Source organism: Vulpes vulpes, chromosome 6, assembly GCF_048418805.1.
Source record: "Vulpes vulpes isolate BD-2025 chromosome 6, VulVul3, whole genome shotgun sequence".
Classification (NCBI taxonomy): domain Eukaryota; kingdom Metazoa; phylum Chordata; class Mammalia; order Carnivora; family Canidae; genus Vulpes; species Vulpes vulpes.
The window spans coordinates 50,670,392-50,688,969 of NC_132785.1; the positions used below are offsets into that span (position 1 = coordinate 50,670,392).

An 18,578-nucleotide genomic window follows, 5' to 3' on the forward strand; every position below is an offset into this window, starting at 1 on the left:
ACTGGCTTCAGGAACTAGTAGAGATGGGTCCCCACAGGAATTGCTTGGCTGTCTCACTTAATTGAAAATGTAGGGTGCTATGACTTTAAATGCATTGCTATTTGGCCCTTTGCTTCACTGCAGAATGAACAACAATGATGTTCTGCTGAACACCAGTTAACAGACGTTGTAGGAAGGGCTCAGCAGTTTTGTGAGAATGAAGCTGTATTACTCAAGTGTAATGAGCCAAAAAAATAAAATCTCGTTTTCATGCAGCATGAGTACAGGCTCATGCCCCAGTCATGTAAGAGCTTTTTCTGTTTTATTGTGGGTTTGGAAGGTATTCACTCAGCCTTACGGGCACACACGTGAAAGGAACATTCTGGTTTAGGAACTGAACTGAAATGAGTATCAGGGACAGAGCTTTTGCCAACTAATTATAGACAGAATATTCAAATACAGAGTTTGCAAAGTGCCTGATTCCTAATGATCCCACTCCCCAAACCCCCTTTCTTCCTTCCACACATGAGAAAGGGTTTAGAAATGACCATCAACTCAAGAGTAAATTCTTTTACAAAGTCAATATTTATTTGATTTTCTTATGTACAAAAAGTAAACTCCAATGGAACATAAAACCAAATAAAATCCTTTTGGCTGCACTGACTTCAATTACCCATTATCCTAGACTCACAATTAATCCTATAAACAATAGATCGCACCACAATGTTAACATTTGTTATACAGAAAGGATTCGGCTATTTTAAGAATGTTAAATACAGAAAAAAAAGGATCATTAAGTAACCTGGGCTGTCAAAGGACTCAGAGATAATCACCCCATTAAAAGAAATCATTTAAAGAGCAAATCTCCAATCAAAAATATTGTAGTTAGGGGCCTGGATGCATTTTTTCCTTGGTTGATCCAGCATAAGAGGCTGAGGAACTTTATAATCACTTTGCATTTTTATTTTCCAGAGCATGTGGTGTGTGAAACAAATATAGCTGAGTCCTGGGGTCCCTACACTGTGAGTTCCAAGCAGGATTTTACAGGGTTACCGTTATTCCCACAGGAGTCTGGCAGCAGGGAGTCAATTTGAATTGAATAGGGTACAGGTGTGTTGGGATCTACTCATAATATATCTGCCGACTTTATGGCAAAATGAACATACATACCCTGGGTAAGAAATGAACCCAATGATACCATCACACACGTGAAGATTTCTTTCATAAGCTGAATCATATAGTTTTATTCTTTTTGCTACACTTAGTTATTAAAAGGCTTTGAAAGATAAAAGAAACTCAACATCTCTATGTAACCACATCCCTCAAGCGATCTACTTTACATATTTGTTTTAAACCAGTTGGCTCTGTGGGCCCATTTCTCTGCCTGGTCCCTGCACACAGAGTTCTCTAGGAAGCAGGCAATGGTTGCATTAGAGTGACTGAGGACAGACATTGACTTGTTCTGACTTCTAAATATCTTGTGCATATTTTTAAGAATAACACGAGAAAAAGAATATACTTTTAAAAATTCGGAATCTGTAGTTTGTAAAACCACTATTATTTTAGTTATGAGCTCAGTGCTGACCTTTGCAGATCAATCATAAATAATAAATTTTCCCGAGGGAAGTATTTCTAGTGGAAGTGGGAAAAACATGAACTAAAGTTATAGCTTCTGTACCATAAATATCAGCCACTTTAGGCTTAGCACTCTTTCAGGGGGTGGTAATACTGCAGAAGAGCATATAGGAATACACACCTTAGTTTCCATAGACAGGATATATGAAATGTCTGAAAGATCTACATCTGATATCAGGTAATATTACAAATACTGCCATGACGCACATTTCTCAAACACAGATTAACAACCCCTCATGTGTACAACTGCGACAGATCAAGTTTTACACCTTCCTATGGCAGGACAAAAATCCACTTTAAAAAATCTTGTGACAAGGTGGCCTTAAATGACGTCTCAAGTACGGACGGCTCACCAGTGGATGTGAGACCATAGGAAAAAATGTGGGAAAGCAGCGTTCCCCGTTAGACATTGCTCTGCGCCGAGTCCACCTAAATATCCAGGAGGTCGTCGCCACTTTCGTCGCTTTCCACTGTCAGCTGCCGCGTCCACCACTTCTTAACCTCTGAACCACACGACGCCGTGTCGGTCATGGGGTTCATTTTGCACACTACGGATTTCATTGTTGTGCGCCCTGCAAATCGTAAGTTGACCGAAGACACTGAGTGGCTTATTGGTTTTGGTGCTGTGGAATTGACAAGAGTCCTATGAGCATTGCGGAGCTGTTCCCCCCCTTTGCAAGCCATTCCTCAAAAGCTCTAATATTCCCAGCAGTAACAATTAGACAAGTCCTACTACATGCGTCCGACCCATAGATGTTCGGTATGAAACCTTTCCAGCTCTTGGATCTTTATATTCACAAACTTTATATTCACAGACTTCAAAATTATGTTCACGGACAACTAGGGATACCATTTGAAAAAAAGCTATTTGCCCGCTGCCACACTTTGAGATAATCACAAACACTTAACAACACAACAAAATCACTGAATGTTCCAATCAATATAAGTGTCATAGAAATATGGGTGAGTAGGTGTTCATGGGTATATACAAAGAAAGAAAAAACAACAAAGTTAAAGGGCAGATGGTGTAAGCAATAATGAAGGGGGTCTAACTAACTTTAGAGGCAGACCTGAATTTGGAATCTGAGACCCAAAACCCGCAGGGTGTAGATGCGCCTAGGACGCCTGACTCAATGGAGAAAGGACTCGAGGCACACACCTGAGGGCAGCCGCCACTGTCCGATCTTCCTCTGGGGCTTCCCAGGGTCCGTGGAGTCCTGCCGGCTGCCCCCCCTGTCCGACAGCGTGGGGCTGAGAAGCTGCTGCTGGCTGCTGGTCTGCATGGGCGACAGGGCAGCGTGAGGCTCCTCCTGAACGCAGGGCGCCCCTCCACCCTCTGCACCTGTCCGCCCTCTCATTTTAAGAAAGCAAGAAAACGCGATCGGAAAACAAGTGGCAGAAACAGTACCAGAGCCACAGAGTCCACAAGGGGGAAGAGAGAAGAGAAATGGGTTCAGAGGGTCCAGGAAAGTGAGAGTCACAACTGCACACGGTGAGGAGAGGGGGCCCAGGTCTCCAGGTAGCACCTCCTCCTGGCATCCCTCCAGGATTCCTCCCCCCGCCCCCCCAGGGCCACTTCCTCCTACATGGGCTTTTTCTTTTCTTTTTTTTTTTCTACTTAAAACCAGAGAGCTCTGCAATCATTGCTTTGCCAACCTCATCAGCCCTGCCTGGCTGGCTGTCCTGGTCTTACCCTGCTCTACCCATCTTCATGGCAGGCAGACAGGTGGCAGGGCCATCGTAGAAGCCTCTATGTCCCTCTTCCCTTTGGTGACTGTCCCAGCACAAGTTCCTGTTGTCGGTGGCAAGTGATTCCTATGTGTTGGGGAGCCAACAACATGAAATCCATCCCTAACTGGGCTGTGGAGCAAGAGGTCCCCTTGGAGCATCCCGCTGGGCTGTGGAGCCTCAGGCTTCATTATTTACCACTGACCCCTGACTGTGTCACTACACACCACGAAGGCTGATGCTGCCAGGGGGCTCATGTCAGAATGCTGATCAACTCCAGCTGGTCCACACTGCACCCTCATAAAGGGCAGGACCTCCTGCCAGCTGCTGGTCACAGCACAAGGCTCTCTGGGATGCCTGTGCCTCTCTCTGCATTTTTATGGACATGCACATTCAATCTGGAAATGGAAATAAGCTAAGTCCTAGTAAAAAGAAGGTCCTCAGGCTAATCCTCCTGAATTCCATATGCTCTTCCAAGCTATGGAAGGACAAATCCTTAATGAGTCTGACTATAAGGAGGTTAGTGGCCAATTACAAACACTTTCACTTCTACAGCAAGTTCCTATGACTTGGTAGAAGAAAGCATTTAGGGCAGAGCTTCAAGCAAACCATGTTCTTCATTAGTACTGGACTCTGATTAACCATAGAGATGCAGTGTTAACTCTTTAGACAAACCCCCACAGAACTAGTGAGTTCAGGCACTTTTTTTTAGTATTCATACAACTCGGAATCAGCATCTTTTGAAATAACCCCAAAAGATTCCAAGTTGCAAAGATCCGAACATAGTCTGGATCAACATGTTCCAATTTTTTGAAACTAAAAACTTCCAATTAGAAATACTGGCACCTTGGTTGAAATGGCTGTGTGAACAGTACCAATTTATTTTTTATTTTTAAAAATGCATGTACTATCCTTGGAGGAAGGACACCTCATACCCATACCTCAGGTTGCATATTATTATCCTGATTGTTAGCGTTCACGTCCTCACTGGGCTGGGTGGTCTCGATACTGGGAGGATTCAGGAAGCGGCTCAGCTCCTGCTGTTGGCTCTCCCTCAGGCTGTGGATGATGCTGCAGGACTGCTGCTGTTTCTATGGAAATACGATTGTTCTCTGGGTAACAGAAAAATAAGCCCAACGTGCCCCTGTCCCCCACCGTTCAAATCATATTTTCTTTTCTCCTCTCCACAGCACCTGTATGCTTGGTGACCTCTTAGGAGCTTCCAAATAAGGATGCTTAACTAATTTCCCTAGTAAGTATCACGCTGCTACTAAGGAGGGCCTAGAGACTTCCCAAACCATAGCATTTGCCTAACAAAGAGAATAAGTAGGTCCATTGATACAGCTTGTGTTGTATTTAAAATAGAATTTTTAAACTGGTAATGTAGGTATTCTATTTTTTCCCTTCTTATTCTGCTCTGTGTTCATTAAGCCAACATGGATCTCCATTTTACTCTGGGTTGTTGAAGGCAGAGAGCCTTGGGTGGATGAGTAGAACTCGTGCTCTTGCCTTGGTTCTTGGATAGGAGCAGGCCAGTCTGTCTTGTGACAGAGCATATACTCAGGAGCACGGTCTGGTGCTGATCCAGCAAATCGAGGCCTCTTGAGGCCTGTCGGGGGTAGGCTGGATCCCCAGAGTGAGCAGGGCTATGATGGGTCAGCTGTGGCTATTGCCTTGCTATAGGAGGTTGGGCTGTTTTGTTTCTCTGGGGACTTTCTCTCCTCCAATAGAAAGACATGTTTCTGCAGCTGATGTTCTGAGAAACAGGATTTTAAAAATCTGTTAAATATAAATATTTAGTGATTAATTTGATTTTTTTACCTCTTGTGTGAATCATAAGTCAAAAACATTCATAAAAGGAATTATCTAGTAGAAGTGCCTATTGTAAACACAGTCTATGCCAACATACTACATGTTCATTGATTTATGAGTCAGAGAATCTTATAAGCTTATAGTTCTAATGGCAGCAGACAGATCATTAAACTCCCAGGAGAGGTGGCCTTTGTTAAAGACCAAACAACATTATCAACAGTACGGTGGAATTTTTATGAACAATTTAAAAGTACTTCTGTAAATTCAGTTGCCACTCAATATGTAGAGATTCTGGGCATTTTGAACAGTTGAGTTTGATAAATGGAGATCACAAATATTTTAATATCAAGAGACTGCTTTTTTTTTTTTTTTGAGAGAGCGAGAGTGCATGAGAGAGAAGAGAGAGCATCTTAAGCAGGCTCCATTCCCAACACAGAGGCCAACATGGGGCTCGATCTCACAATCCTGACCTGAGCTGAAATCAAGTCGATGCTTAACTGACTTGAGCCACCCAGGTGCTCCTCAACAAAGTGCTTTTAAAACATTTTAAACATTTATAACAAAGTGCTTACTATAAAAATGTGATTCAATGGGAACATCTATGGACTCTGCTCAAAAGGGCACATCTGGGTCTGGCTGGAGCTAAGGTTTCAATCATATGGCCATCATGAGGGGTGAAGCTGATGGAGTTGAAGGGCCACAAGTTTAATCACAGGAGGGATCACATTCTATTGCTCATGATGCTCTTTCCTTTTCTTTCTTTCTTTTTTTTTTAAGATTTTATTTATTTAGGGGGGGGGGAGACAGAAATGAGTGGGCAGGAGGGGCAGAGGGAGAGGGAGAAAGAATCTCAAGCAGACTCCCTGCTGAGCAGGGAGCCTGATGCCGGGTTGAGCCCAGGACCCAAAGATCATGACCTGAGGTGATGGCTGACGCTTAACTGACTGAGCCACTTGGGCACCATGAAGCTCTTCTCTTTTGTTCCTCTTCCTTCTTTTCCTTTGAGAGGAGGAAATAAAAACCCAGATATTTGCAGTTCACTCACAGCTCTGATGCGCTTTAAGCACTTCTTCAGCCACATGCGGATGGTCTGCTTGGCTACCTCCTCCTCGATGGTGTACTCCAGCTGCTCCCTGGCCAGCAGCTCCTCCAACTGCAAACTCTTCCGGATGTCAACTGACCGGTAAGAGAGCATGCTGGTGGGGGGGGGGGGGCAGAAAAGTATTCCAGGTCTGACTCAGCTGGAGTTCTGGGCAGCAGATATCTCAAACTCCAGACAGGACATCACTCAGTCCAACCAAGGTAGTGTCCCTATGCCACTGGACTAGTTGAGGGACCTGGGCTAGTTATGTCACCTCCTCTGTAAGATGTGGATAGTCACAGTACCCACCTTATTAAGTGATTGAGTTAATACTTGTGAGGTGCTTACAACAGTAAGTGCCATCTGTCTGTAAAACAAAAGATCCAGGCAGGGCCCTGATCTACATTCTCAGCTGCTTAAGGCTCTGGAACTTTCCCCATAGAAGGAAGAGTGCTCTCTCTATACTTTTGTCAGGTTCAGTTCTAATTGGGGATGGTTAGTATGCTTGGCCAAAGGTCATGCTTCCTGCTCCTTCCCCTCCCCACATTTCCCTCTCCACTGATCTCACAATTCTGGTGGATGTGAAGTCAGGGTACAATATTCGCTCCCATTCTGACCTTGGCATAGCAGGTATAGTCAGTGGCAAATAAAACCAACACAGCTGATGGGTTTGCCTCCTCAGGGCCCTGGGGCGATAAGATACTCTTTCCGTATCTGGGCTGAGAGGTCCACAGTTAAAGGAGAATGCAGCCCTTTCTGTGGCTCTGTGCTCCCTGCTGCCCCCATGGGACCCCAGGTTAGCACTCAGCCCCTGTCTGCCCCATCTGTGAGCCCAGTACCACCTCCACAGCCTACATCCCGGCATAGAGGTGCTGGGGGGGGGGTGCTCCCCATGCAGCACTGGTAGTTGACCTTCTCTTCTTTGCCAAGGCTCTTCTCACTATGGAGGAAGGAAATGTGTTGGCTCTTCCTCTTGTCCCTGCCTCATCCAGAATCTCATTATTGCCGAACTGTTTCTATCATTCACTGAGCAATAGAGACGGGGAGGGGCAACCAGTGCCCCCGTTGGCTTTAGCCCAGATCCATTTTATTAAGATGCTTCACTGGGTTCCAGAGAGGCTGAGGGATAACTGCTAAGGATGGCGGTATGTCTAGGTGCTTCACTTTCAGCCCCCCAATTTTTGTCACCAGGAGGAATGACTTGGTGACATTCTGCTAGAGATGACATCCTTTGCTAATCATACCTATTTTGTGCCTCTTCCTTTTCTGCACTTTAGCCTGCTCCTGGAAGAAGTGAATAGTGGGAAGGAAAACAACTTGAGAGAACATCTCCCAGGTCCTTCCTGTTCTGATCGCTTTTCAAACTTCAGTCACAAGTGTATTTCTGTATACTTGAGTGCTTCTGAATGTGTGCCACTGTACCAACACTGAACCTGTCAAGTACCTGCAACCTGATGGAAACAGGTACCGCTAGAGAAGGGCCTTGACTTCTCCTGAGGACAGACCTCTCTGAGAGCCTACGGGACTTTTCACAGAAGAACGTTTAAAACACATAAAATAAAATATGCATTTTTACAAAGGAAACCAATTGTATTGAGGTATACAGTTTTCATATTATTTTATTTATAAAGGTGATGATAGAATGGGTAAAGAGGATGATATATATATTATATCACACACATAGCTCTCAGCTTTACATAAAAAAAAAATAATGAGGTCTTGCTATTTGTGACAACACGGATGAACCTAGAGGGTATTATGCTAAGTGAAATAAGCCAGACAGAGAAAGACAAATACCATACGATTTCACTGATATGTGGAACCTAAAAAAAATAAATAAAGCAGAGACAGACACAGAGAATAAACTGGTGGTTATCAGAGGGGAGGACGGTGGGGAGATGGGCAAAATGGGTGTGGAGGGAGAGGTACAGGCTTCCAGGTTTGGAATGAGTAAGTCAGAGGGATGAAAAGTATAACATAAGAAATATAGCCAATGATGCTGTAATAGTGTTGTTTGGTAACTCATGTTATCTATTCTTGTGGAGAGCATAGCATAATATAGGGAGCTGTTGAGTCACTGTGTTGTACACCTGAAACTAATGTAATATTGTGTGTCAACTCTACTTCAATAAAAGAAAATTAATTTTAGAAAAAATTTAAAAAGATGGTGACATAGTAACATGAATGCTCCTTTATTGTTGCATTAAATAATAACATCTAGTAGCTCAAATGACCACTATAACTTAGAAGTACTGGTAAGTATAGAGGATATTTAAATTACCAGCCACATCAGTGATGGGCTCTGAAAATATCTGTGATTTCTGTTGGTGACAAAGATGCACGTATTGTTAATACCACTGTGGTTTGTTGCTTGCATTCATCACTGTAGAAAATGCAATATTTCAGAGAGTGATTCATGAAAATAAAGATGTAACTGTTTCCAAGTCCACAGGCTTCTGGATTTGATCCACCGATTCCTGTTTAAACAGCTGCTATGGACTGAATTGTTTTCCTCCTAAAAAATAGATGTTGGGGTCATAACCCCCAGTACCTCAAAATGTTGGGGTCATAACCCCCAGTACCTCAAAATGTGTTCTTATTCAGAAATAGGTCACTGCAGATGTGATTAGTTGAGATGAGGTCATATCAGAATGGGGTGGGTCCCTAATCCAATATGAATGGTGTCCTTCTAAAAGAAGATTTGGACACACACACACACACACACACATGCACGCATGCATACACAAACACACATGCAGGCACATGGGGAGACTGACACGTGAAGATGAAGGCACAGATGGGGGGATGTTTCTATAAAAATCACAGCAAAACCCCAGAGGCTGGAATGGACTCCCCCTCCCAGCCTCAGAAGGAACCAGTCCTGCCCACCCTTTGAATTCAAACTTCCAGCCTCCAGGACTATGAGACAATAAACTTGTTTAAACCACTTAGTTTATAGTATTTTGTTGCTTTTGTCCTGTCTAGGTGCCCACTGAATGGAAAATGTGGTTTGCCACCCAAGCAGGGGCAACCATCACAGAGAGAGGCCCCATGAGTAGGAAGACTGGACGTTAGCCCCAGCTTGACCACTGAGGCTGTATCACTGAGTGGGTCTCTTGACTGCCGGACCAGCTCCTTCCTCACAAAACAAGGGGTGGCCATGCTCCCTGAGGGCCCCCTAACTGCCCCCCACCTCTTCCTGTCAGCAGCTCCCCAGTCAGTAAGGGAGACTCCTCCTGGGGATGTCAGGCCGCTGCTTCTCCCCTGCTCCTGTGTGAGGCCTGCACTCAGACACCGTCCTTATGAGACAGCGACAAAGGCCACTGGAGCCCGAGCAGTTGAGACCGCACCATCTAACCTCAGCGGATGTGGCGGCTGGCTAACAAACCTCCTGGCGGGTGCTACTTCACAAGGCCCTGCACATGGCCACAGCCTCAGGCTCTGGATGCAATGGGCTCTGGGACACACAGTTGGGAAAACCCCCTCATACCTGAGCACATCATGGAAAGTGACATCGCCACCATTATGCAGCCTCTCCATTTCATAGCACATGTGCTTAAACAGGAGCTTGTCTTTGTCTAAATCCACCTCCAGCCTCCCCCGCAGCAGCCTCAGCAGGAACTTTACCCGGAATGTTGGAATCACCCCCTGGGAGGCAGAGCACAGTAACTGGTAAATCATCTTGAGGCCATAATGATTGGCTTGGGATTCTGTTTTCACAGAAAAAAACCCCACCCAAACCCGAAACATCAGATCTTTTTCTCAAAAGGTAGCATAATTAGCACTGGGCAGCAAGGAAGTTGTTCGCCTCCCTGGAGCCTGGGTGTGGTGTGGGCACTGAGAGCATCACCACATGGAAGGCTGAGCACACTTGCATTTTTTGCTGGTGTTTCTCTGGCTCTGTGGGACCTCATAACCTGGCAGTACTGGGAGCCTAGGAGGGTACAGAGCAGGCCCTCTGCCTCCCTGGCCTCAACCCTCGCTTTACCAGGCTACTCTCCTCCTGGTCTGTTTCACTGACTCAGCCCCTGCTCATCAATTTCTCTAAAACACATGCTGAGTGGGCTGGTAATGTGTTACCACAAAAAGTAGAACATTCACATGTACGGGATCCTCCTCTTCACTTAGCCTGGATGCTACAAACTTCTAAATGTTCATGATAAGTGGTTCTTCTAAGGAATGATCACTCCTGTTTCAGCTCTTCTCCACGGTCAGAACAATTACACACAAGAGAATCTGCTCAGAGCAGCACCAGGTTCTGAAAGTCAAATACACGTTGCTCCCTTATGGGCAACACCACCTAGCGTCTTTGAATGAAGGTCCTGGGCAAGAGGCAGGCACAGGAGCAACCCATGAATTCCTGTCACTTACTAACTCCTTAACATGTGACCGCTGTGGTGCTGTCTACTATTGACTTGTACGTCCAAGGAAAGCCGGTTCCTGCAGGCAGCAGTCTTGGAGATGCAGGTGGATCGAAATGGGAAGAGCTAGGCCAAAGGCCACATGTGTAGGTCACTGTCTCAGAGAAAGCCCCCAGGGACTGGTGCCTGGGAGAGTGGGGTGTGTTAGGGAGAGGGGGACAGAGGGAGTGGGGAAAGCCAGGCATTACTGTGCTGGCCTAGCTCGGCATGCCCCTTTCCTCAGCCTGTTCTGGCTGCTTGGTCCTCATGCCCCCTGTGAACTCTTCCTATAGCTATTTTTGGATCATCCCCCCAGATTTCTCCACAGCAGAACTTGCCTTGTTTTTCAGATGTGGGGTCTATCAGTACCTCCTCAGCCAGACCATCATGGCCACCCTACCAAACTAGCCTGCCCCCCAAGGTTCAACGAGTCTCTACCATATTGCCTTCTGCAAAGTACTTATAGCATCTTGAGATAGTAATCGTTATTATAATTATTTGATTTTTTTTATTAGAACAGAAGCTCAGTGAGTATGGGGGCCTTTCCATTGTGCTCATCATTCTATCCCCAGCACCCAGAACTGGGCCTGAGTGTTTGCTAGCATGAAGAAGGATCAAGAAGAGGAGCAGCAGAAGAAGGTGCTGGAGCTTTGGCTAATTCTAGGAAATCTTAGGTAAGCTGTAGGATGAAAGCATTCAAATAGTAAGTCCAAAATAATGAAAAATCATAACTTTCAGAAACCTCTAAATAACTCCTTTGCACTTGTAATCAGGCTTGCTTTTTGGTGGCTGCCTGTGGCTTTGTGTTATACCATTATGCTGGTGATCTGAATTTCACTCCTCCTGCCCCCAGCCCAGGGCTGGTTTCTTCAGAGCTCCTTGGTTTCCTTTCCTTGGTGACTTTAAGAATGTCCAAAGAAAAGGACATCCATGGTTGGACAGGACACAAGGGCAACCATTCTGTCCCGTTCTCCTCCCAGCATATTCTGCTGAATGGCCAATGGTGGCTTTCTACAATTCACCCATGGCTGTTCCAAATTCAGTAGATGTCCACTGGTGACCAAAATCCTGCTTAACTATCTGAGGGAGGGCAATGAGTCTCTTTGGGAGGGTGGGCATGAGGCAGCAGCCCCTTTTCCTACCTCTCGTTTATCATCCACCATATTCCATATGATTTGAAAGTGGCGGAGATCATTGTAACTTAGAAGCTGGTCCTCCTCCGTGGAATAAAACAAGGAGAAATTCTCCACAATGATGGCTAAGAAAAGAAAAAATAAAAATGGAGAATTTAGATAATTATGCTAATCTGACATTTTTTTAAAAAAATAAAATATCTATTATAAATAATGGATTTTATCACCTATATTATAAGCCAAATTTTTAAAGTGCTTTTAGTGTGTTTTCCAAGTTGGCATATCTTACATTTGGACTAAGCTATTTATCCAGCTCCTGCCTTTCCAAAACATGAGGGTCATGGGCATAAACAGACATTCTGTGTGTAGAGATATCCATGCCAGCTGGCTTCCACTCCTAGCTGACAGTTCCAAGGCAGTTTTTAAAGGTCAGATTGGGTTCTGGGTGGCCCCACACCTGGGTGAACACTGTGTATCTTTCAAAAACACAACTGTGATCTTTTGAGGCCATAAAGGTAGCCCTCCCTGAGATTTGTTCAACTCAATCCGTGTGAAGAGCTCTTTCGAAATTAATGATCATAATTAATAGGACAACTCTTGAAATTGCAATCAACTGTCATTTACATGCCTTTCAAAGGTCTTTTCAGCTTCTGGATTGAGAGGCAACAATTTATAATTAATGCCGTGAAACACCCACCCCAAGCAATCTGGGATAATTACTTGCAAATTGTACATAATTATCTAAGTACCTGAGCTTAAGGATATTAAAACATATTTAGCAAACGTCACTTACCTACAAGCAGATTTAGCATGATGTAGGCAATGATGACATAAAATGAACAGAAATACATAAGGGCCCCGGCATAATTTCCGCAGTCTGTTGCCCAGTATGTGAATTCATCTGGCGTGCAAAAGGGAGGCTGGACCTACAGGGTCATGAGGGAGGGGGAGCAGGGGTAAGAGTGAACAATACAAATTTCTGTGTGCCCACTGTAGTTAGTGAACTATTCCTCTGCATAGAAAACAGAATTAATTTCAGTGTAGTCTCTCAGAAGCCACATACATTGAGGACACCATCCATGGCAAAAATCAAAGAGAATATTTCATTTATTCTATACTTCCAACCCTGTGGAATCCCAGGTTCATTGCCATTTTAGAAGCGTAATGAAAATGAACCGGTTTCTTGCAAGAGACATTCTTTCGGCCACCTCTCCTAGTCTTAAGTGACTAGTCAGACTATGGTGAGTAGTCACTCTAATGGGAACTACAGAAAGTCAATAAGGCATTTACAAATCTTCTCCAACCTAACAAATGGGTTAAGATTTAGGAAGATTTGTTATATGTAGCACAGTCACATTCGAATTGTGTAAGAAGAAACCAGTAATCCTCCTTCCTGGGACACCTTTATGGGACATTACAGAAGAGCATATAAGGCTCAGGTTATCAAAAGCCTCCCCATCTTCAGGGGCCCCAATAAAATGCCAACACTTTTCAGAGACCTGGTTTCTTTCGGCCAGAGAGACTAGCTCTTTCTTCTGCATTCCCATAGCACTCTGCTTGTTCTTTATTTAGAATTTATTTAATTCTGCCTTATATTATATCTGATTTGGTAAATTCACGCATAGGGTTCTTTAGCTTCTACTACATGCTAGATTTCTACCCAGTGTTAGAGACAGACAAGTCTAAGCAAGACATACTCTGTGGCTCCTTCATGTTGCTGACAGTCTAGAGCTCTACAGGAGCCATGGCCTGCAGGTGGCTATTAAAATGTAAATGTCTGTTAATGAATACCAAACACTGTTAGATAAAATTTAGAATTCAGTTGCTCAGTGTACTAGTCACATTTCAAATGCTCAGTAACCACATATGGCTATTGAATTGGACAGAGCAGATTGCCAGCATTGCAGACATTGTTTTTGGACAGCATTGTTCTTGAGGTTGTGAAAATGGAAATAGAGATGAAATAATCAAGCCAGTAACTCACTACAGTTGGGCAATACACTACAAAGGAGAAATACGGAGTGCTGTAGGAACATATCACTGCAGTCTTAGTGTGAGGCGGGACTCCTGATGGAGCCTATGTTGTAAGGGAGATGGGGTGGGGGCACAGTGAGGAGACGAGGGGAACCTAAGGGCGGGTGTAGCTCAGAGCCTGGCTCTAACCTCCTTGAGAATGCCCTGAAATCACGGGAGACCTAGCATCTGGCATATGGCCCAGGATAAACCAGGTGCTCAGTGAATATCTATTGAATAAGTTCAGGTAAAGAAGCGGGGGACACCTGGTTGTACTTGACTGCCAAAATGTTAAAGGTGGGAGGGAAAGACCAATGCCCACATAATGTGTATCTGCCAAATGGAACTGCAGTAGCTCAAGCTGGGTTCACTGGATATTCTTCCTGCATATGGCCATACTCCGTAATGCAAAGGAATGCAGTTTTATGAACTAAACGGCCAGAATATGTATTTTGTACACAAAGTCTTGATGCTAACAAGGATGACGCTGCCAATATTGCATTGCAAAGAGTTTCATTCAGTTCTAAGTTGAGGCACTGTTAGTGATGAAAAGAAAAGTTTACCATACAGTCATGCATAATCTTATTCCAGTCTTCGCCTGTGACAATTCGGAACAGTACGGTGATGGCTTTGCCAGCTGAAGAAAAGTTGGCATGCCTAATTAAGGAAGAAAAACCAGAATGTGGGTAATATAGTTTGTCAAGAAGTAGTAAGGTGTCACCACGAAAACAGGTAGCTTTTGGAGAAAATTTGGCTGCTAGGTTACCATGTCTAAAGGCTGTACCTTCTTAATTTGTTATTCATACTTGCCCTCAAGCATAGCTGTCTGAATAACCCAAGCCTAGCATGATGCCACCAATTTATGGCCATGCATCTTGAATGACTGAGGGTTTTAGCTTTGACAAGTAAGAGTGATTCCTTCTTTCACATGGAGTTTGCTATAAAAAATAGAGCTGCCATGAATCAATTAAGTCATTTCTGGAACAAGACACATTTGTATTTAATTTGTTGTGTAATTACTTTCTCAAAAAAGTTTTGTAATTACTTTTTATTTTTTATCTTTTAAAAAATATTTTATTTATTTATTCATGAGAGACACAGAGAGAGAGAGAGGCAGAGACACAAGCAGAGAGAGAAGCAGGTTCCATGCAGGGAGCCTGATGTGGGACTTGATCCTGGGACTCTAGGATCACTCCCTGGGCCAAAGGCCAGCATTCAACCACTGAGTCATGCAGGCGACCCTGTTATTACTTTTTTAAAAAAGACTTTTGCTTCCAAATTTTATCTTAAAATTTAAGATAATCTTTGAAAAATGTTTTTCATATATAGTAACCATTTTGGGAGTTATAACTTCCCATGTTTTATTTAAAAAAAAAAAAACAAAGGAGAACCCAGAGTCATCTTAAAGTGTAATTAAATAAAGAATATATTGTTTTTTGGCAGTAGATGGATAGAAATTCACCAGGATATTTAGAAGTGGTTATTCCTGCATGATGGTAGATTTGGAATTATGGATTCATGTTTCATTATGGGAATATTATGGAAATAGTTTTCTAAAGTCAATATGTAGTCTGTTTTTAGTTAGAAAAATATCATTTAAAACTTGGACATTTTATTTCATTTCAGTTTCCAATTGATCACTTCCCCTTTCCATCTTTAATAGGCAAAAGCCATTCGGATTTTTATTCATGATTTCATGACTAAAAAAGTTTGCTTGACAATGAATAAAAAGATAAATGTACACCCACCTGTTAATATTCTCTCCATATTTCACAGTACCAAATAAAACAACTCCAGCAAAGGCATAACACAAGAGCAAAAGGAACATCCCTACTATGATGAAGAAGCTTTTATACATGCTGACAACCACTGTCAGGAGGAGCATCTTTAGCGTTACCTATATGGAGATGAAAGTGGAGAGGAGAAAATAAATATTTGTTTTGTTAACCAGGGAAGTGAATGACAAGTATGCAGACTGCCACAAGATAGTTTGCACCCTCATTTAACAACTGCTTTAAAGGGGATTAAATCTATTATTCAAAAAAGACATTAGAGAGAAATTTAACTTGTATTTCAAACTATTCAGCCCTTTTAGCCAAAATAAAAGCCTAAAATTCTGTTTTCTCTTCTCTTGCTGCCTTAGTCTCTATAAGGAGAGCTGTACACTTTTGGCCTGTACCACCAAGTAGACTCAGGATTCTTCCACAGACAGATGTTTACCAAAACAAGCCTAAACAATGACAAAATACTAAATAGTATCAAACATTGAATGTACTGAATATATGCATTTATGAAATGTATATGAAATAATATCAGTCATGAAAAAGGGAGCAACTTTAAGAAACGAAAAAATATGCAGAGTGTATGCATGAACAAAAAAAGAATATAAAGAAACCTGGGATCACAGAATCATGAAGCTTCATTAAAGATTATTTTTCTTTTTTTTAATTATTTATTTATGATAGTCATACAAAGAGAGAGAGAGAGGCAGAGACATAGGCAGAGGGAGAAGCAGGCTCCATGCACCAGGAGCCTGACGTGGGATTTGATCCCGGGCCTCCAGGATTGCGCCCTGGGCCAAAGGCAGGCGCCAAACCGCTGCGCCACCCAGGGATCCCTAAAGATTATTTTTCTTTGCAGCAAAGGAACTTTACTACAAATAAAAACAATGAAAATAAAGAAATGTTAAGAAAGACCATTGTTTTTGCTTTTATGCCCGATGTTATCTTATTTGATGATTGAGTTCAGTTAGCAAGTATGAAGAATAAATAAAACAACATAAATGTCAGGAAACATATTACAAGATAACTAAGCTACCGGATTCCTTTTAATATTTAATATTTGCTCATTTGGACTTTGGATGACCAGCAATTTGTTAACTTGCACTCTGAAAACTCAGAAGGACAGCTGGTCAATTGGGCATCGCTCCTTTCTTCTGTGCAGGTGTAAGCTTTGATAGTATCCTTCACGACGTACTCACATGCTTTCCACAGATAGAGAAAAACCGGAAGACAATCACGCAGGCACCCATCATGTAGGTATATGCGTTCTGAAATTTAAACAGAAGAGAGCCGCTCATCATGTGCACAGAAGATCTTGTTACAGTTCCACTTTTCATTTTAAGTCTTCTGTGAAGTCTACTGAGTAATTAGTTTAATAAAATGTGAAAATTCTTATAAGAAATTTATCTTTAAAAGGTGCTGAAAAGGTCACTGCCAAAACTCATGAATAAATATTAGCTATAAAATCAAATCTTAAATGAAACTTCACTCCCTGTTTTGCTCAGCTGAATTCTGTATTTTAAAACTTATTTTACATAAAAATAGTGACCAGCTCCTTTGAGGAGCAAGAAAAACTTAGGGTAACAATGCAACATGAGGAAGTCAAGTGAGACCGGAAATGCAGGAATCCTGGCCAAGAAGGAGGTCTGGTGTTGGAAGAGATGGAGGGAGGCCAGCTTCCCCCTCTCTGAAGAAGGACTGCAGAGACTCTGGAGACCAGCTGGCCACATTCCTGTAAGCTGACTTCAGAAATGTCTATCCCACCCAGAAACACATCCAGCTCATTCTTCAAGGGTGTGATCAGCAGCAAGAGATGACTGGGTGCGTTTTATGACTAAGAAAGCTTGATCTCAGAAACAGAGATCCTAGCAGCTAGAACTGCAATAACAACTGTGGCATTAAACTCGTGCCAAAGCATGATTTTTCACGAGGAGCCTTGCCTAGCCAAATGACAATAGTCACATATGGGCCCCCAGGAAGGGGTCTGGTGATATCCTTGAGGTACAGGGAAATGAATGTGTCTGCACAGAAATAACTTGGGATGGGAGCAAGGACTGCATCTGCCTTCACAATAGACCACTGCAAAATAGAGTGGAGGTCGAGCGTCCTTCCAGGACTGGGGGTTCTCGGAGGGGAACATCAGCAGTCAGGCAGAAGAGGCAAGTTGATTTTTTCAGTGTGAAATGTCCTCTCTGTGACATCCGGAATTAGGAAGCCTGCTCTACTCTTCTGCTTGGACTAAGTAGCTTTTGACTCCATTTGTCTAGGGAAAGATAAGAAACATGGACCTTGCAGTTTCTTTCTTCATTAGTTCCAATCTGTTATAGATGACTTCTCACTTTGCATTCTGGAAATGACGACCCCCAGTAGTTTCTAGGAGGATGATCCCCATCCTTTGCCTGGTGCTGAGAGGTTCCATCCAGATTTTGTTCCATGTCTCCCTCTGTCCTTCTACTCCAGAACTGTTTCCTTCCTGCAGCGTTCCATCACAGGGATAGACATGCCTCTCCTCCTACAGACATGCCTCTCCTCCTACAGACTAAACCAAGCCATCACTTCCACAGGGACCCTTTCCAGGACCTCTCTGATGAGCCACCTTCCACTATTTCATGTCATTGTAGGAATGTGTGTCTCTCTGCCTCATTCTGGCTGTAACTCTCATTGTTGTGGGAGCACTCCATGAATGCCTACCTGTAGCAGTCTCAAATTCTCCTCAACCTCTTGGATCAAGATTAAATATTCTGGCTTACACTTTAAAATAAGACAAAACACCAACTTTCCAGGCTGTGATGTCCATGAGAGTGGTGAATGCCTTTGTTTGGTTCATTGTATTCTTCTCAATTCCCAGCATGATGACTTATACATCTTTAGTGCTCAGAACCATTTGTTGTGGGAGAAAATGGATTAGGGTGACTGAGAGCCCACCTAGGCTTGGCACAGCCCCTGATGCTGAAGGTGACAGTTATTTTAGGAAGGACATTCAACGCCTTCCTGCCTGAGCATGGCAATTCATACT

General features: G+C 43.3%; 1 protein-coding gene across 7 annotated transcripts in view; it reads right to left on the reverse strand.

Moving 5' to 3' along the window:
- Positions 1 to 545: 545 nt before the first annotated feature.
- The window catches only part of NALCN (sodium leak channel, non-selective), a 312,076-nt gene continuing 294,043 nt past the window's right edge, over positions 546 to 18,578 (reverse strand). For 4 of the 7 annotated variants that reach the window (XM_072760965.1, XM_072760967.1, XM_072760971.1 and 1 more), the window contains 10 exons: positions 16,762 to 16,830; positions 15,530 to 15,678; positions 14,345 to 14,438; positions 12,562 to 12,694; positions 11,778 to 11,893; positions 9,726 to 9,883; positions 6,200 to 6,350; positions 4,284 to 4,433; positions 2,774 to 2,891; positions 546 to 2,237 (listed from right to left, as the gene is read on the reverse strand). In XM_072760965.1, the coding sequence (XP_072617066.1) occupies positions 2,044 to 2,237; positions 2,774 to 2,891; positions 4,284 to 4,433; positions 6,200 to 6,350; positions 9,726 to 9,883; positions 11,778 to 11,893; positions 12,562 to 12,694; positions 14,345 to 14,438; positions 15,530 to 15,678; positions 16,762 to 16,830 (1,332 nt within the window). In that variant the 3' untranslated portion in view covers positions 546 to 2,043. The remainder of the gene's footprint in view (positions 2,238 to 2,773; positions 2,892 to 4,283; positions 4,434 to 6,199; positions 6,351 to 9,725; positions 9,884 to 11,777; positions 11,894 to 12,561; positions 12,695 to 14,344; positions 14,439 to 15,529; positions 15,679 to 16,761; positions 16,831 to 18,578) is intronic. The other 3 variants (XM_072760968.1, XM_072760966.1, XM_072760970.1) reach the window with 1 other exon arrangement.